This window comes from Platalea leucorodia (genome assembly GCF_965183815.1).
Source record: "Platalea leucorodia genome assembly, chromosome: 7".
NCBI classification, from domain to species: Eukaryota; Metazoa; Chordata; class Aves; order Pelecaniformes; family Threskiornithidae; genus Platalea; species Platalea leucorodia.
This window is the reverse complement of record NC_138829.1, coordinates 47,521,144-47,546,443: the sequence shown is the minus strand read 5'-3', so window position 1 is coordinate 47,546,443 and position 25,300 is coordinate 47,521,144. Positions and strand designations below refer to the sequence as shown.

Here is a 25,300-nt window from a genome sequence, read left to right as displayed (position 1 = left end):
ATGACTTTTCATCTACAAGTAAGGATTTTCTTATGGACAAAACAGGAACTGAAGTTTTTTAGCTCTGTTCCTGGGTCTGGATGTACTTTTGAAAGGAATACATTTGTTGTTGGGGAAGGAAGAAAAAGAAGAGGAAATGTAGGGATACTTTCATAGTGTGCATGTAGCCTGACAAACATGAGTTAAATGCTTCAGTGGTCACTAGTGAAATCAATAGCTGCCAGATACACAGTGCTACCAGAAATGAATGTTTCCCCTATAGCATTCACAAGCAGAGGCTGCTTCTGGCTGCTTCTAGTGCTTACCTATCTGTAATAATATATATCATTCATCTGTCAAAGGTGACATTATCCTGTCACATCCCTAAGATCTTGGTATGAAAGGAAGACAGGAATGTAAAATAACCAAGCTCTGAATTTTCCTGGGAGTCACGCTCGTGTGTATATTTCTCTACTTTTAGTTGAAGTGTCAGCAAATACCTATGTTCAATTTTATTTTAGGGTGTCCAAGAAAGGGTTAATCTTTCCGCACCCTTGTTACCTAAAGAAGATCCAATCTTCACATACTTATCACGGAGGCTGGGAAGAAGTATAGAGGAAATAGGTCATCGTATTTATGACGGGCTAATGAAGGTATGAAACTGTAATCTTACTGTATGCACAAAAAGAGTACTAGAAAGTTCTCACAAGATTAGATATGCCTGGTACGTGCAATCAGATCCAGTACTAGTTTTGCACATATACCTTTGGCTTACATTTCAGTTACAAAAGGCAGACTAAAAACATTTTCTGCTAGGCAAGCAGAGGTAGAAGAAAGCATCAGCAAAGCCAGTAAATAGATACTTACTGTCGTCTTTAATGACTCATGCGTTTGTGTGGTCTGGCAAACCACATTCATTGCTCTGTCAAGGTAATAAGAGCTTTTAAACAAAAATGCAGGCACTTAAAGAAAGAAGAAGCAACAGTACTGAAATGTGTATGTTTTTATTAAATACCTTCCTGCAAAATATAGGAACTCTCACTGAACTCCAACTAAGCTGCTGATTCTTAAACTGCTGTCCCTTCTCATTTCATCTCATTTTGAATTTTAACCTGTCTGAAAGGTAGAAGTTCTGTTTCTTTAATACATTTATATGCTAGTTCGTTCTTCCTGACCATTCGCAACTATTGCCGAATAGCCACTTTCTAGAGGAAGAGGATAACTTAGAGCAGGTTTGGTGCTCAGCTTTCCATCCCGTAATAATAAAAGCCTTGATTAACCTTTTAGTTCATGTCTTAGCAGTTAGTACAGTTCATGTGTTTCTCTTTATGGCAGAACTCTTCTTCCTGGGTACTCTATAATATGGCTTCTTTTTACTGGCGAATAAAGAATGAGCCATACCAAGTAGTAGAATGTGCCATGCGTGCCCTTCATTTTTCTTCAAGGTAAGAATTGCTAATAAGGATTTCTTTTCAGATTGCTTTTCTGGTTATCCTAGTTAGTAAACAGGTTTTAGTTTCTAAGACTATCCTAAGGAATAATCCATGTTGCTTGTTCTTAGTCTTTATTTGCTATACTAGGCACATATATAATTTTGACATTTTTCTATCAAATTATATATTAAATATGTGACTGACGAATGTATCCTTATGCATGATTCTTAGACAGTCTGACCTTCTTTTAATGTCTATTTTCTCTTTTTTTCATTTCATTTTCTTTTCTTCTTTTAGGCAAAATAAAGATATTGCACTAGTAAATTTGGCAAATATTCTGCACCGGGCTCACTTCTCTGCAGATGCAGCTATTGTGGTCCATGCAGCTCTGGATTACAGTGACTTCTTTACCAGCTATTACACTTTGGGAAATATATACGCAGTAAATACTATCTTTATTTTCTAAGACTTGTAGAAGACCAATTATTATTTAATCTTGCTGCCTTGACTTGTAATGTTTTACTCTTTTACAATGTGTCTTGTGTTCCACACGCATTTCACGCTTAATGTTTAAGATTCTATCAAGATATTTTTATCCAAAAGTCTGTCTTTCAGCAAAGGTTTTTATCTGCACTTGGAAATAAATCCCAGGGAAACTCTACTGAAGTCTTTCTTTGGCAGATACAGTGGCTTGAGTTTCAGATATGACAGGCTGCTGTCAGATATAACCACAAATTAAAATTTGAGTTAATGACTTCTTTAAAAATGGAATTTTTTTTTTTTTAATTAAATATTACTGAACAATGGCTGATTCTCTGTCATTCTTCAGATGCTTGGAGAGTACAACCACTCGGTCCTGTGTTATGATCATGCTCTACAGGCCAAACCAGGGTTTGAGCAAGCTGTAAAAAGGAAGCATGCTGTCTTGTGTCAACAAAAACTTGAGCAAAAATTGGAAGCCCAGCATAGGTAACTAAAGAAGCATCCTAGTGTTAATTCATACAATCTCACTTCTATTGTTCTGTTGCAGCAATTATTTACATTTCAAATAAAACAATGATTTTCAGCTTTCTATATTTCTTTGACTGTGCAATAAAATTATTCATAAGAATACTTTTAGAAACCCAAAGTTGAAACTGTGCAACATTATAGGAAAAGCTGATATTTTAAAAAGCATGCAAAGTAAACCTTTTCTACTGTTGAATTTTCAAGATCACTTCAGCGAACACTAAATGAATTGAAGGAATATCAGAAGCAGCATGACCATTACCTTAGGCAACAAGATGTCTTAGACAAGTACAAGCTCATCCAGGAGGAACAAATCTTGAGGAACATTATTCACGAGACACAGATGGCAAAAGAAGCTCAATTAGGTACAACTTTTTAGAGTTCATGCTCATCATAGCAATGAAGAATTGCACATATTCAGATTAATATTAGGACATAACTTCTTTGTATATTAAGATGGCCCTGAGTGGCTGTTGTGTTTTGCTTATTAAAACAAGGGATTGCAATATGTTCTTGAACAGGTTTTTTTTCCTAGGCTTTCGAAGATGGAGTTTCATCTGTGCTAATTAAATAAATAAAAAGGATTAACCGAATTGGGGGTGGAGGGGCTGTCTGTGTGCTGTCTTTGTCTCCTCGGAAACCTCACTTATATAGTAGAAAAAAATGTGTTGTGCTCTGCAGGGAACCATCAGATTTGTAGACTGGGTAACCAGCAGCATAGCTTGCACTGCCAGTGGGACCAGCCTGTTCGTTACCACCGCGGAGACATTTTTGAAAATGTGGAATATGTTCAGGTTTGTCTGTGAATTGATACCACTGCTTCAAGTTGCATCCCATTTGCCTTATTAGCAAAATAGTTAAATTTTTTTTGAGGCTTGACAAAGGGGGTATATTTTCGGTGTGGCAATTCTAGTGAGAAATCATTTTCCAGAGTGTAAAGTATTTAATGCTAGTTTCTTTTGCTAGTAATACAAGCTGAGATTGATTGTGGATTATAGAAATTTACAGGATTTATTGTATAAGACTTTCTTTTACTTAGAAAAGAGAACTATTAGAGGTATTTGAATTGAAACATTTTGGTTTAGTCCAAAGTCTTAGTTTCCTATGAGTTGCCAGCACCTTCTATATTGACTCCTTTACTTTTTCAACCTGCATAGAACAGACAAGTATTTCTTTCTAGGAAGTACAAGAATCCTCACTTTGAGGAATTACAGCTTTCTCTTACATAAATATAGTACCTTTCAGGCACGCTAGCAGGAGTGTACCATGTTTAATTTTCCAATTTAGTTTCCTTCAGAGAGGACAGGAAAAAGCATTAGGCAGCTAACATCAATGAAGAGGCAAAGGTTTTCTAAGGAGTTAGGGTTTTTTTTTTTTCTAATGTATGTGTGGTATATGGAACAAGAATTATTCTTTAATGAAAATATTCCAACATAACAGCTTAAAGCTGTGCTTAAAATAATATTGTATCTCTACAGCCTTAAACTGGATCATAGTTTCTTTTGCTTATTACACTGTCATATGACTCAAACTATGCAACTTCTGCATGCTCCTTCCAATTTAATCTTTTTTCCTACCAGAAGGAGCACAGAACTGCCATAAGCAATTAACAAGTGGAAGAGCAGAGCTTAATGGTGTTGAATCTAGCGAGTGCTTTTGCAGCCCAAAAGTAAGGTGTTAGCCCAGTTTTGTGAGTGTTTGCTGATTGTATATCTTGAATTAGACAGTGCACCAAGGAAATCTGATACAGGAATATTGAGACGTTTTGGAAGCGAGGTGTATACTAACACTGAAAATCCAGAATGACAGCCACCCAAGCAACACCACTGTTGTGCTAGAACTACAGATAAAGATTATGGTTTCATTTATTTTGCAGTGTGGAATGTGTTCTGGACTTTCCCATTAACTAGTTTAGGAATAGTTATTTTTAATTACGCTCTGTTTTCTTCTTGGATGTTCTTCCTATTATAAGAATTATAAATTCAGGTTATCAAGATAATTTTGCAAGCCATGAGTCTTAGTAAGTCTGACTTGAACTAGAGCTGTGCAGTCTAGATAAGTAGATTTTGTTTGTGTTCTGTTAGAAATGTTTGCTTGGTACCTTTTAGCATTTTTTTGTTGGTTTGCACTTGTGTTTTCGTTGTTGACTTATTTACAACATGAATATTACTTTTCCATGGTGTGAGTGGATCAAGAGGCTTACATTTCCATTTTTTTTTTTCTGCTACCCAAATTTGAGCTCATCAGTGAGGCTTAACTGCATCAATGGGGGGGGGGGGGGGGGGGGGGGATGTCCAGAAATTCAGCCAGTAATATACCATCTCTTTTCTTTGCTAAATATTGTTTTTCTGTTGTCTCTAGTTTGGTGAAGACTCTTCAACTTCTAGTATGACATCAGTGAATTTGGATCTTCATGCAAACCAAAGCGACCAAAGCCAGTCCTTGCAGTCTTCCCCTGTTGCTCGTTCTATTGTTTCAGTGTGGAGTGTAGAATCCAGTAAAGTGAGTAGAGAGGATAAGCTTTGCCCTTTCAAAGAGGAGTTGAGAGAGTGAATCTTGTCCTTGTTTATGTGAAACTTCTTAGCATTTGGGCTACAGTTTTGATGCGTGGCAGCACTGGAGAATGTAGCATTCTGAATTTCTTCAACATCTAAGCATCTCTGTAGTGTCTCTGTACCAGTTTCCCATGATTTGAAACTACTACAGCGCAGAGGGGGTTGTTCTTAGCTACCTTTGTAAACATCTGCTGCGAATAAAGCAGTACAGCTGAACTGCTGATATTCCAGAAAAGATGGAAAAATAATAAAGATCTCTGCTCTTTTTTCCCTCCAGACTATTCCTTATGTTCTTATTAGCTTGTTAATTAGAATATTAAAAATGTTGAGAAAATAATAAAAAATAATTCCTTTCCTCCCTAGGACAAACAGCATATTCTTTGGCCTCAGCGATCAGAGTGCATGAAATCTTTCCCCAAAATTCCTGATCCAGAAGAACTGCCAACTTATTTCCTGCCTCCAGAAAATAGGGGATTCAGGCAAGTATTGATTTTTTAAAACTATATTTGTAAATTTTCACACTGATGTCTTAATGAATATTTTCTTTCTGGAGAGGATGGATGCAACTAGTAATCAACAGCACAGGTGTGTTCAGACCTCTTTCTCTGGCCATTCCACAGAAGGGGGGTGTTTTCCTTTATTGTCGTCTTTGCTGTAACTGTAACAGTCAGATCATGGTGATTCTTCCCTGACTGTTACTACAAGGTTAATACATGAAATATCTACAGTATTACTAAAAGAATGAGGATTTAAGCACAAGTCTGAATGTCATGTAGAGTATATTTAAAAAAAAAAAAAAGATCTTGAGAGAGAGAATGAGATGAGTATCTATTTGATAACTACAGTTAACTTGTACATTGCTTACATCCTCTTAGCTTTAGTTATGGTTACAGAAAATTGTGAAGACCCAGAAAATACTAAAAAAGGATTAGGAGTGGAAAGCACTGGCTTGTTCCTTTGGAACAGAGGCAGAAAACCAGTTTAGTTGTGGAATAGTCAACTATTACTATATTTGTTATTACATAGGATAAAATAAATGTGTCTGTTGCAATAGCTACCTTGCATAGATCAATGCAATTTCCTAATATCCTACTCACTTAACATTAAAATACTGATAGTAAGAAAGCTTTCTTCTCTCAGTGGGTAAAATTCTAGTATTAAGCATGTGTTAAAGCAAAGGTTCCTATCCAGGAATGTCCTGAAGCTTCCTTTGAAAAAAAATGTTCAACTTAGAATTTTCTTATCAAATAATTTGGCTACCTCTTGATGTTTTTAAAATCAAACTTTAGTTTACAAAGCTTCAGCATTTTTTTTTCACTTATCTGTTTAGTCCTAAACTTCATATAATCCTTATTAGCATAATATGAGAACCTTCTGTGTCCTATCTCTACTGCACTGTCCATTATTTACAGGTATTCTATGCTTAAAAATGGAAAGTAAAGACCTTATTTATTAATGACTTTTCAAGGGAAGGATGGTCCTTGAACTGTCCTGGTTTGCAGCTCATGTCTCATGGCAGTCTACAGTATGAGGCATATCAGTTGATATATAGCTGATTCTTATGTCTATAGATCAGTGACATGCAGCACATGCTATTAATTTGTGTTGGTTCTCTTTATTGCTAGAGTCCTGCCAATTCTGAGTATCCCAAGAGATACTGTTGAGTATGGAGAAACACAGGCACCAGACTGTTCTTCTATTACTGATGCTCGTAACAATGAATCTCTAAACATACTGGTCAAGGAACTAGATAGTAATCTAGATTTGAAATTCAAGATGCCGGATGATCAAGCAAGACAAGTAAGAGACATTTTCTCATTGGTTTTCTTCTGGTTTAAAGTTCTCCTCTTTATTGCCTTAAAAATCTTACTCAGAACATGAAAGATTCTGATATTTAGAAGATTACTTGATATCACAAGCCAATCAGTACTTCCCAAAAAGGGGAGCAAGTGCTTTCTAATAGGGCTGGAGAAAGGGAGAACCTGTCACTTAGCATAAGACTTGTTGTCTGACTTCTTTCAAATGCTGACCAAAAGCACACAGAATAGGAAATTTAATTTACTATTTAAAATTACTGCTTTCTTTTAAAACTTCTAACACTCATTTGACATGACTCATCTTCTTGGGGTTTCCAATAACTACTGTATTCTACTAAGTTGGTAACTTTAGGCTGAGAGTACTCCTTCATATTGCTTTCTGGAGATTGGCTGCTTTAATCGTTACATGTTCACATCATCTGTTTAGAACAATTCCCAACCCCCCCCGCCCTTTACTAAAGGGAAGACTTAGGGAAGCGAGACTTGAATGACCCATGTAGATATATACTGTAAAATTTATTCAGTTGTTTTAAGAAAAAAAATTAAAATCTTTGTTGTCCAGGTTTTGCATTCTCGTATCGACAATCAAACTATTACACAGGCGACGATAGGAGCATTTCTAGATCATGCCATGAAAAAGGTATGTCAAAACTGTAGCATGAGATAAATTCAGAATTCTTATTTGAGGCTTGTTTCTATACTTCTAAAGAAGTCGGTCAGTAACGTGCAAGAAATAAGCTTATTTGCTGCCTGTAACTGAGATGAAAGTAACTTAAAAATGCATGTCTACAAGTAAAGCACAAACATATAGGGAAGTATCCATTTAACTTAGCTTAGTGGGGACCAAACAGCCCTGTAGTTACTTGTTCTTGTTGTGACTGCAGGACATGGAGCAGCGATACATTAGCTAATCCTGGCAGCCATTTACTTAACTGAGAGAAATAGCTTGGAACTACTCCTCCATCTTTCACCCCTCCCTATATGCCTGCCTTTTGCTCTTCCTCCTCCTTCCCACTACCCTGCCTTCCTCTCCCCCCCCCCTCCAGAGAAACCAACCCTCTGTCAGTCTTCTGTCAGGATAATTAGCATTCTGGGGCAAAGAATGTACATCTGTGTAACACCCTGTGGAATGCCACTTCCATCTTGCGTGGGGCCTTTGAGAGTCATCACAAGTCAAATGACAGGACGCATTGAGATAGGGCTTGACTTTTTGACATGTGAAGCTGATATTTCTCAAATTAACTCTCTTGTACAATTTGTGTCAAGGCAGTGTATGTATGTATTGGTTTAAGTCTAAAATCAGTACCATTTACTATGTGCATCTGTCTTACCCAGAAGAAAAAATTAACAGTAGGAGTTGATTCCTATTACTATGCTGTTCAGAACAGTCCTATACATGTCTGTCTTACTGTTGCAGTGCATAGGTATTTTGGTTTCAACTGTAGTATTCTGTTGCCTTCATGCTAAAAGTCTGAACTTCTCAGTCATTTAGATGCTGATGTAAGAACACTGTTGTGTCATGCCTGTTCTGCTCATGATAAACTTTCTAGAGCAGGAGTGCCACAGTTGGTATGTTTGTATTGGGAAAGACAAAGTGCTAATAACTTGCTGAGGATTTAGTTAAAGAAAGGTCATTGAGACCTGTGTATGGAGTGTAATTCAATGAGGAGTTTGGCATGAATAACATGCAAGTAATATTACGTATGTGCATTGCAAAATAGGGGTGATAAATAGTCTTACAATTATAGATTATGTAAGGTACTCTGAACAAAGAGGTAATATATCCTATTGATACCTTTCAATTCATCTTGAACCACAGGTAGAACCCTCCTGTGTGAGGTTGTTTTTAAAATCTGGAAGAAAATCTTTGTACTGATTAACTTTTCCAACACAGTATTACTGTAATGCCGGCTGTATTGCGTTAATACAATACTACTGTAAAGATCCGTATCTGTTTCGTTTGTTTAATCCTAGCTGCATGTTTCCTACTCATGCATGCATTTGGCTTCAGATGTGTAGGTTGGATGGGACATCATTTTCAGTTGTGGCTTTTATACTTTAAACTCCTTGTAGAATTGGGTATCACGGAATGCTGAAAGTATTAAAAACTAGAATGTAAGTGTTCGTAAACCATTTCACACCGCTCCATCTAAAAGTGGATGTTTTACATAGCTCTGTCCACCTGTCAGTATTTTAAAGTTTTGCTATTTCTCCTCTAGGATGTTTTTTCTGTTATAGGTGAAAGAGGAGGAAGGAACGTTCAAGGTGTATTTGACACATCCTCCATTCTTCTGCCTGCCCTCACTTGTTGCTTGCTATTTTATAATCTTTAAACAGTATCTAATGTGTGTCACTTGTCAACTTTCACAAGACAAATAGATAACTAAATCTAAAAAAAAAACCAACTCTGAAACTTTAAATTGATGGGAAATCTTGATGTTGGATGTAGGACCTGGAAACACATCTAGCTACAATTTAAAAGCTGCCTGACCTTCAAATTGTAACATTTCTACATCGATCTGTATTCATGTAATTTTAAGATTCTGAAGTGGCTCACGAATGTTGCTTCCTAAAGCAAGCTAACCGTTATCACTTGTATATTTTAAGGGATTTTGTGGCCATGATAAGGCAGTCATATGAGCAGAGCGTGAGCAACAGCTGCTACTAAATTACAGTTCAGACTGTAAATCGTGTCAATTTGAGTAGAGCAGATTGAGTAATCTGCTAGCAGTCACAGCAAAGTGTAATTTCTATCTAGTTAATAAGGTAGTATACAAGGGTGAGGTTGGTTTGTGTGTTTCTTACTAAAGAGCAGGCAATTCTGTCTTCCTGAGACACTTCTTTGTGGGTGTTTTCATCCTTTTCCCTGACTTTCCTATAGCCAGAAGATCCTCTATGGCTTGTGCTTAATGAAGCTGGATTGTACTGGCGTGCAGTTGGAAATAGCACCTTTGCTATCACCTGTTTGCAAAAAGCATTTAATTTGGCTCCACATGAGTATCAGGACATCCCTCTGGTCAATCTTGCTAACCTCCTGATTCATTATGGTCTTCATTTGGACGCCAGCAGACTCCTGCTGAAGGCTTTGGCCATCAATGCCTCTGAGGTAAGATGACGTTTGTGTTCGTTCAGTGGTGAATGTCCTTTCCTTCATTATTTTCTAAATGCATGTTACTTGTGCTTATTTACCAGTACATGCAGTTCAACTTCCAGCTTGTGATTTGCAACAGATGTTAATTTTCATTTAAATTCTAGATCATACTGGGGGTGATGCTGGTTGCTGAGAATATAAACATCTAGAGCAGAAGTTCTTCTAAAATAGATGACATACTTTTTACCTCCCAAGATGTATTATCAGGAGTGGCTCCAAGGAATCTCATCCTGGTGTTTTGGCAACATTTTCATCTAAAACAGAAATCTGTAATGCGTCAGCATTGTGTCTTGATTTTTTTTAAAACCCTTTAAAGTAGCACATATGTTACCAAGATGACTGTATAGACATCTTTCTGTGCCGCTTGACTTTATCTGTACTGTTTTATTTGTCCCTAGATTTCATCTATATACCTAGAGGAAAAGCTGTGTTGTAGTTTTTTGGTGACTTTACTTCCAATCATAGATTCAAAACAGGTTTTTGTATTTCTGAATGATGATGTTATAAACATTTTGTAGTTTGTCACCTATGTCACATAGAAAGTTTCTGTATAAACTGTTTAAGCTACTGGATTGGCCAGAACAATTGTGAAGAGGAAGCTGGGGGGCATGCTAGAAGACACCTTTTCTTTAGCAAGTAATTTTGGTCTTGCATTTGAGATGCTTCAATAAGAAGTTCAAGTGACTCTTTCCTGTGCTTCTACCTCTGTAGTTAGATAAACAGAGAGCTTAAACCTGCCAGGCCACCAGTCATCTAGAGCATAAAAAAGCTAAAAACAGAATAAGCTTTTTCAATGTAGCATTCAGGAACAATTTTGCAATTGTTGGGAAGGAATCTAGCCCATTTGGGTGGCAGGTAAGAGTGCAAAAAGGAACTATAGAAAGAGCTATGCTTGAATGATGTGCCTTAAGAAGAACACTTGAAAGCACAGCCTTGGAAAGGAGGAGCCTAGGGATCCTTAGGACCATGCTGCGTGAGTAGGGCTTTTCTTCAAAAATATTGGTGAGTCCTACCTCATTACAATAATGCCTGCTCCTATTTTTTTCAGGCATTCTCAGTCCTGTAATACGTATTGTATCAAAAAATCTGGCAGGAGAATTTGTACTGGAATAGTATTTCCTGGAATATAATGGAAAGTAAATACAAATTAAAATGAATTACAGCTACAGGGAGTGAAGTATGTGCTATATTAGCAAAAGCTTTAAAAAAAAAAATCCTGTTGCTTGGCTTGCACGTTTTTCTGAATGGTGTTTAATAATACAAGCTAAGATGAGTTTGAAAAATCTTAAGCTACTGATCAGTCTCCACATTTTCAGATAATGAATGTAAAATTATTTCAGTGGAAAAAATGACTGCTAAATTACAATATTATAGTCATTATTCTAGCATTGTACTGTTAATTGCAGCAAATTACTTTGTGTTAAGTGAAAGGCTTTTCAGTCAACAAACAAAATGTAATGCTTTACTATGTGCCTGTATTCAAGTACTAATTAAATTCTACCCAACAAAAAAGGTGTTGATAATTTGTACTTTAAAAAAAATACATATTTTGGGGAGACTAGACAAAAGCAGTGGACAAAAATATTTTTATAAAGAATTGAAAGTAAACATGAATGTATACCCCTAAGCTAGTGTGACATTGGTGTTTTCAGTGACTTAGTTCTGCTCAAGTAAATCCTGAACGCTTTTGACAAATGAAATTAATCTGTCCTGCTAGAACACTAGTAATATATTTACGTTTTTGCTGACTTTTAATCATTCTAAAATGTCTTCAAGCATTTCAGTTTAGTTCTTTGCTACTCTGTGCAGTAAGCATTATATTTATGATGGGTTATAAGTGAGTATTTAATACTTCATTTCAGCTTGTGTGTATTTAACAGCTGTTTTTCATCGTAGGAAGATGGAATACTGAACACAACCTTATGTCAAAACAGCTTTTGTTTAGTACCAGTGCATCAAGCTGTTAGTTCTTCATTCTAAGAAAAGGCAGTCCCTATTTAATTCTAAATTCTTTCCAGCCAAATTTGAGAGGATGTGGGTTGACAGGAGTTTTTCCTAGTTGGCTTTGATTTTATACAGTGAACATACTTATGCTGGGATATGTTGCTTTATCTTTGCAGCCCCTGACTTTCTTGAGCCTAGGAAATGCGTATCTGGCTCTGAACAACATTAGTGGAGCCTTGCAGGCCTTCAGACATGCACTGGATTTGACCACCAAGTGCTTGGAGTGTGAAAGCAGCCTGAAGATGATCCGCTGTTTGCAGTTTTATCCTTTTCTGTACAACATCACCTCTTCTGTGTGCAGTGGTAAGCAACTGCTGAAAGATGGACCACAAGTGAAATAGTGTCTGTTTGCCTTGGCTGTTGCACCTGAAATTCATGATTACTCTACTATTTTCCCAAGGATTCTCCCGTTTGCTTTGTAGTGCCTTCTCCCTATAAGGACCAAGGTTGAGGCACTGCTTTTAATGGAAAAGTTACAGTCCATTAAGAAGTGCTTGAGGATGACCTCTTAAATGTCTAGAGGGCTGCCACTGAGTGCAAATTACTTCCTGAGTGTGTCAGTAATACCTTAACAGCCTCACCGATATCTCTTACTAGTAAATGAGGAATGCTGCATTCAGTATTTATGGAACTACACAGTTACTACTGCTAGACTACTCAACAGCCCCTTTGTACATCCCTTCAGATTTTACAGTCAGATGGATATGTTTTCTTGAAGATGAAGAATTTGGTGAAGAACAGTTTAGTTTTAATTCGTAACCTTTCAGTGTGTTCAGTACTTTAGATGTAATTTTTTAGTGTTCAGTCTTTACAGAATAGACTGTATTGTGTCAACGTTATTTTGTTTATATGGGGTCTGTGGTTATGGCTCTTAACCCTCCAAAAATCTGTAAGAAGAATGACTTTGAACCCAATCTCTTCCCAAAAAATATTTCAAAATATTTGAGATAGAATGCTTTATTGTCCTTAGTGGCTACTTGTATAAAAAAAAAAAACCAATAATAGCTTTTGGAGATGGATTCTTTCATTTCAGTGAATCCCACGGACTATTTCAAGTATTTTGTCTGTACTTGCATATGGCTAATATGCTGTTCATGAGTAATCTTGAACATTTATGAATACATTTTGTAATCCCTTCTCTCTCACGTTCTTACTAAGGTATCTTTCCATCTAATCTTTCCTTTGTTTTTAAATGAAAACCTTGCATGAGAGAAGTGCTTTTGATTTTTAGTATTGCTAGGACTTCCTCTGAATTATTTTTTTTAATTCCCTCTCCAGTGGAAAGACATGGAGAAACCTCCTCCGATTTAGCATCTAGAATTACACTGTCTAAACATAGACTAGAGGCCATCGTATATCCTGGTGCAATATGGATGATGCCATTGTAGGTGAAATTCCAGGACTATGCCATTAGAATAATACTATCTTTTATGGCCGTATGCATTTTTGCTCTGATTGGTAGCACATCAGTTGTGCAGAGAAATGAATACTGTTTGGCTAACTGTAGTGTAGTAAGTGGTATTACGGCCCAACTGATGGGTCTCTTACTGACTTCCGTAATGTCAACTCTTACACTGGTACCTTTCATTGAATCTCTTAACATCAGACTGCCCTTCTTTTAAAAATCCCGACAGATACCGTAAACAGTAGTGGAACTTACATATTTATCACAAGAGACGCTTTCACTGTTCTGGAAAAAAAATTCAGTGTTTGTTTACTTTTTATTAAGATCATCTTTAAAAATAGCTGTAACTCACAAGGTTAAAGTTGTTCCAGACAAACCTTAATGATAGCCACTCTGTTTTGAAGTTAAGCAGAAAGTAATTTAGAAGTATGTTCACAGAACTGAAATAGTAAGGAGCAATGGCTGTACTTGAACCTCAAAGTGATCTTTTACATCTTTCTTTTCTTTTGTATGCTTTTCTTCCTTAAACATATCATAATACTTAAAAATATACTTCTCTAGTTTGGCTGACTCTTGGCTGCTATTTTCATTAATTCCTTATCCAGTATGTTCATTTTGAGGTCAACTATTACTACATATGCTGTTTAGGAAGTTTGTCTTTCTGAATGTGAGGAGACACCCATACCAAAAGTGCTTATGAGAAAAGTGTTATCGTTCCTTTTTTGCTAGCTTGGCTACAGGTTAACAAAGTGAGCGTGAATATATTCATCTGGTACATTGGGGTTGGTTTTGGTTGTTAAGGAATCTGTGAAGCTGCTAATCAAGAGAGACATGAATATGCCTTAGTATGTTAATTTGCTCATTAAATGTCAGTATTCCAGTATTTAAGTATTTTACTCTATATTTATATTTTTGCCTTTTTCTGGGACTCTTCCTGTCTTAATATTTCTTTCTTTTTCATTTCTATTTATAATATCCTTTAGGTCGTCTTTTGTCTGAGTGCAAGAAACCTGAAAGTATGAACCTGACAAATAGTGTAAATGTTCCTTGTACGTTCTTGTGCAGAGTGTAAAATAAACATACTGGTTAATTCAACCTTGATGATGATTGTGGTTTAAGTCAAAACTCAGAATTCAAAAATTGAAAGGTAGATTTGCCTATCTTATTTTCATAAGGTTTGGGGAAATACTTTTTTTCCCTGCTGTAAACTTCAACAGACTTGAAAGGAACCTTGACAGGCTGTATGAATGTGAGGTTAAGTCTTCAAAACCAGAATTATTTCAAGAATATGTACCCAGAAATCACACTTTGTGCTTACAAGTATCCTGAAATTTCGGGAGTCTTCTGTTCATCCTTCAGTCCAAAGAAAACAATTGAAAAGAGATTGTAAGTTTTTTAATTTTGATGTTACGTATGTCATGCAACAGTATATACAATTATTCAACCACTACATACAGCCTAAAACATGCAAACTGTATTTAGATGCTAATATTTAACATTACCTGTTGCACTTATAGCATTTGTTAAAATGTTAATATCATATAGACTTATTCATAACGCAACATAATCTACTCTTGTTTGGCTCCATGACAGACTGGAAGGCACATTTTGATGACAAGATGCAAACTGAACACTACTTTCACACACCTTTCTGAATGGGACTTTAGGTATAGAGCTAATGCAGCACATTTGTCAATACATGGATCAAATGTATGCTTAACAATTCTGGTATCACTGGATTGTTACTTGAGATTTTCACAGCCTTTCAGATCATGTGTTGCAGCTTGAGGACATCTGATACCGAATTTAGTTTGTCCTCTTGTTATTATGCACTTGATGGCATGTCATAACTACTTACATCCTTTGAGATGGATATGTTACACTGAAAAATTTACCAAGAAATTGAAATGTCAAATGTTGTCTCTGGTTTAATATCTTGTTTTGATAAGCATTCATTCAGTATTTCTGAAAGTAACGGCAGTAGGGCTGCCTGTGCTTTGGGTTGTAGGCCCATGTGATAGCTGTGTTTTTTGCTTCGCCTGTCAAAAGCCTCTGTTCACGAGAACTGAACTAACTAGCGAGACGCGGAGTTCCTTGCTGTGCTGTCGTGAGCAGAATCCGACAAATGGTCAGTGGGAGTTATATGCTAGCATGGGATGGAATATGGGATCAAAAAAACTTGAATGTACAGTCTGATTTCTGATTACGGTATATGCCTGGTATATATCTCAAATAGGTGAAACAGGAATTTTCTCAAGCATGTTGGGTCATTTGCTGTTAGCACAGGACTTTGGAAGTGTCGTACACTAATGCTGACTTGTTGGATGCTTGCTTATATGCTCCTGTCTGTATTGCTGCCTGATGCTTTTTTTTTTTCCTAACTTACCTCTGTTCTAGATAGAAAATTATATTTCAAACCCAAGTCACTTCAGGCAGGTGAGAAGAGAAATTAAAAACTTTTGACCAACACTTTTCTATTTTAACTTCCTCCTCCTCCATTGAAGTTTATATAAATGTTTGTTTTCATTGTAAAAGGATGTCTAAATCTGCAAAGGTGTTTGGTGGGCTTTTTTCTTATGGAGGAGCTGTGTGAAGTGTCCAAAATTCAGTACAACTATCACCTATGACATATATTTTAGGCAGCTGCAGGAGTTCAGTCAGTTGCAACTAATATGGATACTATACAGCAACAGTGCTGCAGTGCTATATATGCCTCCGTTACTTGGACCAACAGCCCACATACTGCCTTATTCCCAAATAACTGAGAAAATAGTCGGAAGACTTCATTGCTACGGGATTATCCTGTGGTGGTCCTTCTAGAGGTGACTTGGCAGTGTTAAGGGTGTTGCTACTGAATGATCAACTGTTATGTTACTGGCAAATCAGCTCCTGAAGCATGTTAAGTAGGAGAAACTTCATGTTGCTTGACAGATACCTAAGCAGCCATATCTGACACACAAATAACAGGACCAAGAGACTTGCGTAACAAGCATAAAAAAACTTAATGTGAAAAATATGGTCAACTCTCAGCTGCAGAAATGAGATACTTTGGCTTTGTGCTGCTCATTAAACTAGTAGAGAAAGTCAGCATTATTTTTGTCTGATATTGAAATGGTGCGTTGCCAGGATTTGTTTTACACACCTTTATGGCTTAAAAAATTGCAAGTAGCTTTTATCATGTGATAAGGTCTGTAGAGGAATATCCAGCTAATGCCTAAGCGTTCCTGTGGCTCTTCATTGGCTGATGTGAACATTCAGATGTTGTCAAGCCTTATTAAAAAGATTACAATATACTACAAGCATATTTTTAGTGTGATGGTCAGCTGGCTGTTGAAACATACTGATTTGTTAATTGCTGTTGCGTAGGACTTTTCCATATGTGTGTAAACAGAATTGCTTCTTGGACAAGCAGAAGTCGTTTGTACTCAAAATATTTTTATCTGACTGTAAGCATCTACCTCTGACTGACAGTTCCAATTCCTTATGAGCTCATGCACTTCACATTCTTTTGGACAAGATAAAAATTCAAAATCTTAAACTTTATTAATAGACTGGTAATATTCAAAACATGAAGCACAACTTGTTTCAACCTTCAAGTTTCTTTAGTATCACTGTCTTTCATTGCTTGGCAGGATAGTGCTTTTACAAAAAGCTTTGTGCTGCTCTGTTGGAAGTAGAGGCAGTGTGAGTACATTATGAATGTATGTGCATGCCATGAAGGTATCTGAATGCTTTTATGTAGTGAATGTGTATGTGAAAGCAATGCATACTTCCTTACTTTATGACTTAGTTCTGTAATGTATACAGCAGTAGCTTAATGATCTGCTTTAAGTATGCTTTTAGTGCCCTCTTGTGGTACAAATACCCTATACCACATGAAATCAAAAGTCTTGTTTTATTTCACCTGCTTCCTCTTAAAATAAAACAGGGGGAAAAGGTATTTGATCTTTTAAGTGTATAGATTTTCCTTTGTCTCCCAGCACTTAAGTTCTTACAAAGTTAATAAGCTTAGACCTTTAAGCAAATTGACCTGAAGAGGAGAGGTTGACCTGAAAGGAGAATCTCTACTTGAAACTCTAATAGTAAGCTTACGGACAGATTAAATAACTTGCTTAAATCAACATCACAGTTTAAGCCTCTGACTTGACAGCTGCAATCACTTTGAGTTCACTGTAGCGATTTCAGATACACAAACACTAAGCAAAAGCGTAACATACGTTTTCTTTACAGTAGTGTGTTAAAACATAGAAATATGAAATACTTTGCATTTTTAAATGCATCTTTCACTTACTCAGTGATCCTCTACAAGCTATGACTGACTTGGTAGTCCCAGCAAGGGGCTGCTAAATTTTCTTTCCATTTGCTATAGCATGAGGTCCTTTTAGACACTTTTGTCGTAATAATATTTTAGTTTCCTCCTTCTCAAGCTGCTGTATCTTGTTCCTCCAAGGAATGCTCATCACTTATAGTGTTAATAGGTGGAAAGAGGGGATGTTTACCCTTGGGTCAAAGGGTGTTGAGCTTAGCTCAGAATTTAATTGTGTTTTAGTTGAAGCAAACGGCCAGAATCTATACGAATTGTATGGGATTCTGAACTGAACACTACTGTATGTTTAAAATTCAGCTTTTTCTTTCTTTTACTTGTGTATCATGTAAAGGCAGAATTCTTGAGTGCTCCTGAGCCTTGTTTAGACTAACACAAATGTTAGTACTCTTATTTATCTGATTATATTAATGAAAGGGGTGGGATCTGTGACCATTCATTTCTCCATTGCTTTTACTCTCTGTTGCCTTATGGGAAAGTTCATCTGTATACACAGAATAGTCAACCCCAGTAGCATTTCTAAACAAGCAGAATTTTATGAAGCATGTGAACAGCTTGTCAGAGCTCTCAGAAACACATCATGGCAAATGTTTGCATTGTCATTTAATAGTAGCATAGAGAAAGTGGATTCTATCTTAAGCAGCAGCAGTTCTAAAATCAAGGTTATGATTTGAAGTTAAATACTCAGATGCTTATTTCTACCCCCTGCACGCACACGCGTGCACCCGCGTGCCCATTGTTCACCCTGCAAGTTCCACCTGGGATCTGAAAATCAAGCTGGATTCTTTCTCCCTCAAGCATCTCTGGCAAGAGATCATACAGTGTCAGTCCATCTGAAAGATCTGTTGGTGCTGCACAAGTGGAATCTAGGTCACTCCATTTGGGCTCTGTGGTGCTAAAAGAGTACGAGGAGATTACATTGTACTTGTGTAGAATGAAAACATCTTACTGAATGCAGGCAGGTGGGAGATATGGAGAATGAGGACTGCTTTTTGTCCTGTTGGAAGCAGACATCCCTAGGGGATGGGGGTGTCAGGAAATGTCAGACGTGCCACTGACTGGGAGATCCTGGAGAAATCTTATGTGAGAATGTGCTCTGTGAGAATAACGTGACCCAATTATTCTTTCAGTTTTGTGCTACCGTTTCTGCACCACTAGCCCAGCAAGGGAAGAAGCAGTTCCTACCATCCACCTTTGCTGCAATAATCATGGCATTCCTAGAATTTTAGTGCTGTGATCTGGAAGATAGTTGACCAGACACGGGCTTTTTGATACTTTTTAGTATTTGATTTGGCGCCTGCTGTATAAATCAGTTCTTTCCCTGAAAAGTCTTTGTCTAGTGTCTCTTGGGTGGCTGAAGGAAGTTGAAAGTGAAGGACCTCGCCTTGATAGTGCCATGCCAAGCTCACTTTGAAACCTGTCTTTCCCTTCCAAGCTCTACGTATTATTTTTCTTAAAACTATGCAGAGATGTATAGATTGAGATTCTTAAATTTAAAAATGAAAGAATGTGGTACTATGTTAAACATGGCATTTTTAGCTACACCAGTATCGAAAGGCTGTATACCCACTGCTCATGCGCATTGCTTCCAAGCTACTGCTTGCTGGAAAGCTGTTACACATCTTAAAGGTTTCTGTAACCAGCAAACAAAGCATGCTGTCTTAAGTATATCTCTGTTGCTCAAATGTCATTCTCTTTTGCATTTGTTAAAAATGCTAATGGGTGAATTTGGTCTGCAACTTCTTTTTCTGCTAATATTAGGTGATTTCTTTATATCACGCGAAGTCTGTCTTGCTAGCTTATGTACTTACTCTGCTTATTTACAGCATGACAGTGTACCTAACAACTTCTCCCAATAGTCATCAGTCTCACTTTGCATCATGCTCTGTTAAGAATGGTATGCCTGCAATATTTAGTGTTCTGTATTCATTCTGTCTTTTCCCAAGATCAGAAGGCCACAGGCTAGCAGAGGAGGAAGAAGAAAGTCATGGCCTCAGCTGCAGGAGGAAATGGGGAGAGCATGGTGGAAGGGAATTTAGAATTGTAGGAGAGTTCAGTGAGAGTTTACTGATGCAAAACTATTAATATATGAAGGAAAAGCAGTACAGTATTAAACTAAATATAATATGACATTTCCCATTTTTATCTGCCTTTATAGTGCAAATGATTCTTCATAATATCTGGATCCTTCAGTTACTTCAGCATAACTGCATGCTCCTGTAGTAGGAGGAGGATTGTCGGGGTTAAAGTGGAAAGGAATAGGTTCTCTTTCCAACTAAATTTTTCAAAACCTGATCCCTCAGTTATCAGACGTATTGACATTTCTCTGCAATGTTTTTGGTGCTTTTTTGGTGATAGGAATGTAGAGAAAATGAGACAACTTTGCTACTGTCTGTGTCTTGATTTCTTTTTCAGGAGGCTGCTTTTGCCAGTGGCAGTTTCTTGCACGTAGCTGCTAAAAATTCTTACTGAACCTGAATAGTGTGCACTGCCCAGAGCTGGACCTTTTTAAAAAGGTCCAACAACTCCATATATTCAACAGCCTTTTTAGGAGAAATAGTATTCCCCAGCTACGTCCCCAGGAAGATTTAGTTCCATGAAGAACTTCATAGTAAAGCTGTACAGACTGAATTAGTGAGTTGGTTAAAGCATGTTTGGAAGAGAAAGAACATGTGATCCCCATGTATGGGAGAACCAACAGAGTGTAGTTTAGTGTCGTTAACAACTTGCCAGGACCTTGAAGGCTATATTCACTTGGCTTAAATCTGAGAACTTGTAAAGTGGTGATGTGTAGCCTCAGCCTGTAATGAGTCATGTTGAGATTGTCTCAAAGCAGCATGCAATGCCATGTGCTCAGATTAAAATGAGCACTGCATGCTGAGCCATGGAGTGCCTGGCACTTAACTACCCCTGATCTGTCTACTTTATTGATTTGTTTTTTCCTTTTAAGGTTGGTTGCTTGGTTCATGTGAGTTTGTGTTGTGCTCTGACTGTCCTCAAAGCTTTAAATCTATCATCTGTTCTGGCTACTAGTGACTGAAACTAGGACAATTCAAAGTTTCCCTAGAGGAAGAGATTGATGCTTCTTGAATGCAGCAGTTTTGGGGAGAAGGGACATTCTTCCAAAAATTCCTAGTCTTTCTGCAGGCACTGTTCTATAGCTTTGTACTATTCTGTCAGTGTGAAGAGAGTATTTTCCTGTTGAATCCTACATTAGTGTGGCTGGCGGTATTCTTATCAAACTTAACCTTCTGCAGGTGTTCCTTACCTGGACTCAAGAAAAGGCTAATTTGATTCTTGTTCATCACTCCCTCAAAACCAGGATTGATTTTTTTTATCTTATTTACAACAACAACTCTGCTTCTTCATGGAATTGTGTAAAACGTGACCTGTCAGACAAACTGCTAAGCACTTAAAAGCTATCTTAGATTAATAAGGGGCATACCTACCTGACCAGTTAACGCATTGTTCTACTATTGGAGTGTGTCAGTGTCTCTGCTTTGATCTCCATTTAGGAGGAAGATTGCATGGATATCTATCCCACACAAATCTATAAATTGTCATGGATCAAGTCTGACTATTAATCTGCTCTTGTTGAGCAGTATAACCTAGTGAAGAGATACACAGACAAACATAAATACAGCCTATCAAAAATATTTTCTTAAAATAAAAAATATGAAATCAGGTTCCCGTGGAATACTGTTTAAATTGCAATATATGGTGCAAACCTTACAGGCAGAGTGGTAGTCAAAAGACCCACACATAAGGTCATTACTTGGCTTTATAGTGTCAACCTCATATGTTGAGAGAAGTGGAAGACTAACAGTAACTCACGATGGGGTTAGTTAACTGTTGTAGAGTTCAGCTACATGATGCCATTTCTCATGAGTGGGTTACTCTTGTACTTTTAAACTTGAGTTCATAGGTACCGTAGGATCTAGCGGGATTTAACAAAATATTTAATGTTTAGCATAAGAAGAGGTATGTGGCTCGTGATGGAGAAAAAATTAGAAAGAGAGCAAAACAAATGCAGGCCACTGTTGCCTTTGCTAATGCTAGTGATCCTTAAACTAAGAATTTCCATGGCTTAATCAGAAACAGATTTCAGAAGTCTGTTGTGTGCAGGGAACTAAATATTAGTCATTTGATATTCACAGCATACATTATACTGTGATCTACTGTGGGTGAGTGTTTATTGTTAAGGAATTAATAAGTAACTATTTTCTTATGTGACAGTGGAAAAAAAAATCTGGCACATAAGAGAAGTCACTGAGGACAAGGCTTTGTTTTCAGAACTTATATGTGCTTGTTTATCTTGCTTTCTTTCCCTCTTTTCCCAAAACAAAGCAAAAAAAAAAAATCAAGCTATTCTTGAGGCGCAGGCTGAAATTCAGACTGGAGTGCTACTTACCTTCCTACTCTGTATGTAGGACCAGAGTCCCTTGAAAGAGACATTTTCTAGTCTCTTTTATCCACTGATGGGATTGGAGAGTTTAAATTTAGATGTTTAGATGTTTCTGTTTTGGACCCTATTCCTAGGCATTATAGAGGAAGTTATTGCTTCTAGATGTGCGTCATAAAAAAAAAAAAAAAAAAACCACGCTTCTATTTTAGTGGGTGGTGATGAAGGAGGAGAGCGAAGGCTTTAGGTAGTCAACCTCTGATTTTCCCCTCCCTGTTTTTAAGTATGGAAGAGGTGTTGGGGGGGAGGGTTGACGTTTTCTACTCTGTTATAAAGTAACCTACTGAATTCTTCAAGATGTTTTGCATGCATGTCCCTTATTAAACGGCATTGTGTTCTAATTTAAATAGATTTGTCTTCCTCTTCAAATTTTTTTTCCATGTTTTATTTATTACTTCTTTATATTTCATAAGGAGAATTTGTGTGTCTGTTCATCAGGGACTGGTCTGTTACGCAATGGTGAGGTATTTCTCTCACTTAATATGAACAAGAAATCTGGTTATGTATTGTTGGTATTTGTATGTTTTGAAAGGTTTAATCAGAACTGCTGTAATGAGACGAATAGATAATCTTTAAATCTGTAGCTAAGCCAATTTAGAGGCATCTTTTGGCTACAAATCAGATTTAAAAACTATTTCCCTACAAGTGAGAACAGTTGTTTTACTATATAATCCTCTTAATTGAAAACCTGTTGTTGGAATAAATAATAAAAAGAATGAACTTTTGTATGCTTGGTTTTGTGTGCTTGAGTCAAAATTTAGACCACATAATTCATCATCCTGTTGTTTGCTATGCATCAAACCAAAGCTTGTTATGTAGAGCACTCTTCTGACTACTCGATTTTGAGCATGCTTCTCATCATCTTTGAAGAAGGGCCACTGACCGCTCATCTAAGGGAGGAATTTAGAGAAGAGGTAGGCATTTATGAAAATCAACTTTTAAAATACTTCATATTGCTTTTCATTATTTGTTCTCTATACTTAGCTTTTATTTTTCAGTTAGCAGTATGTCCTGTCCTTTGAAAATGTTTATTTTTGTCCTGTGACTTCCAGTTTTGCAAAGGAGGGTTTGTATTAAAGGAAAAAGCTAAAAATGAACAGTGTTTCTCTGTGAGGAGAAAACATACCAAAAGCTTAGTCTAAGTTTTGGGTGCTACACTCATCATTCTCTGCCAGTACCCATATTGATACTTAACTTGAAATATATGACCAGGCAGGGAACCTATTACAATCTGTCCTTTGTTATTCCAGAATAGTAGCTATAATGATGTGTGGGTAGTTGATAACTTTTTGTAGTGATTTATCCAGTATGTTACAACTGTAAAAGGTACTGGAGGTACACTTGTGTTACTGTTACGGAGCCTAGTCATGCCTTGTTGGGTTCAGAGAGAGCAAGACTGGGTGGGCTGTTTGGCTTTTCAGTTCTGCAACAAGGCTTCAAACAATTTTATGCTTCTGAAGATGTAGGTTGCCCATCTGCTTTGCACCTTTCCTGAGTCCTGTACTGCACAGTGAATATGTAGTAGGACTTGTGTATTTCTCTTCACTCAAATGTAGACCTATCAAACATTCACAGGTCCGTATTGCATAGCCAGGTAATTGTAATTAAGAACTACTTTTCTTCCTTTACTTCCCTGCTCCGTTTGTCACTTTGTTGATCATTTTTCACTAAAAATAAACTGAGAGCTCTTTGATTTTATATATATATATATATATATATATATATATATATATATATATATATATATATTTAACACTTGTGTGTGTGGAAAGCACCAAATTTTCTTTGGTGTTGCTTCTGGAGCACAGTGCTGTCTTGCAGTTCAGCAGTTATGGCTTGTGACCTTTCTGTAATGTTTTTGATGACAATCCTGTTCAGTCATAAGTGGTTTTCAGTTTCTGCTTTCAAAGCTCAATCATGGGATTCATTTTGAAGTGTCAATATGTATTTTTTCGGGAAAACAATAAGAAAAGGAATGAACGAATGAATTTTAGAACAAAATCTTAATAGAACCATGTTAATTTATAATTAAGGGGAGCAGAGCAGCAATAGCTGCTAAAGATAGCTCTCTTCTCTAGTTACTGCTCATCCTATCGCTTTTAACTCATCTTAAAATAACTGCCATGGATTTTTTTTCCCTTAACAAATATTTTGCAGTCAAATATCTGTTCCTATGTGACTGGAATAACATGGTCGCTGTTAATGGCGCACAAGATCTTTAGGAAATTATCATGTTCACCTTGAAACATCAAGGTAATTTGGGTATGCGGTGTGTTAATCACCAGTATTAACATTGCCGTGAAAGTCAAAGCTCATGATTTGTATTTGTCTGAAGGATGGTCTCTCAAACAGCACTTCCCCGTAACACTACCCTGGCTTGTTAATGTCATATTGCGGTGAAGTCACCATGGTGCAGAAAGTAAGACAGTTCTTCAGGTGCTAGTTTGGCCCAAATTTTGATGACTGAGATCCCAGTATTTTTAGATGCACAAAAGGTTTCTGGTGGGTGTGTTCATTCATTCCAGATTATTTTTGTAAACCCTGGTAAATTATATTGCCTGTGACATGAAGCACTGAAAAAGACTTGTTCTATAAAAGTAATGGGTGACAATATGCTGGTTTTCAAATTAATTTCTATAAAGGATATATTTTAGCCTAATTCTAAGTCTGCAGTGTCACCCAAGCAGTGAGCACCCCCAAAATTTTCACATGACCTAAGAGCAGCATTAATTGTTATGCATTTTCATGTGTAAAGTGGTAATATACCACCGCCTTTGACTGGTGTCTCTGCATCTGTGTAAGCAGTGACTAGCAAAAGTAAAAAGATGACTGCTAATTGATGCAATGCTCCTGAAATGTCTGTAGATGAGGCTATTCATCTGCATGCAGGGATTAAAACCTATTTCCATTAAGCTCAGTGATATGTCATTCCTGCTATAGAAAAAAAGAACTACCTTTACTGAATTTCACTGTGGGGAATACTCGTTTTGAGCGTGGATCAAAAAACAAGTATGGAGTTAGCAACTCCTGTCAGCAGCTTGGTTTCAGTTTGTTCTGTACTCTGACAACTCAGGTGTTAGGCTGACTTACATCTGTATTAAGTAGAGTTCTCTCTTTGCATTGTTTAATCGTAAAGGGATAAATCATTTAAGTGACGCTCAT

At 37.0% G+C, this 25,300-nt stretch overlaps 1 protein-coding gene across 2 annotated transcripts in view; it reads left to right on the top strand.

The window, feature by feature from the left end:
• TTC17 (tetratricopeptide repeat domain 17) overlaps window positions 1–25,300 on the top strand; it is a 60,239-nt gene that overhangs the window by 17,142 nt on the left and 17,797 nt on the right. For both annotated transcript variants that reach the window (XM_082318245.1, XM_082318244.1), the window contains 12 exons: window positions 501–632; window positions 1,315–1,424; window positions 1,710–1,854; window positions 2,242–2,381; window positions 2,625–2,785; window positions 3,102–3,214; window positions 4,782–4,922; window positions 5,339–5,454; window positions 6,601–6,775; window positions 7,355–7,432; window positions 9,674–9,898; window positions 12,064–12,250. In XM_082318245.1, the coding sequence (XP_082174371.1) occupies window positions 501–632; window positions 1,315–1,424; window positions 1,710–1,854; window positions 2,242–2,381; window positions 2,625–2,785; window positions 3,102–3,214; window positions 4,782–4,922; window positions 5,339–5,454; window positions 6,601–6,775; window positions 7,355–7,432; window positions 9,674–9,898; window positions 12,064–12,250 (1,723 nt within the window). The remainder of the gene's footprint in view (window positions 1–500; window positions 633–1,314; window positions 1,425–1,709; window positions 1,855–2,241; window positions 2,382–2,624; window positions 2,786–3,101; window positions 3,215–4,781; window positions 4,923–5,338; window positions 5,455–6,600; window positions 6,776–7,354; window positions 7,433–9,673; window positions 9,899–12,063; window positions 12,251–25,300) is intronic.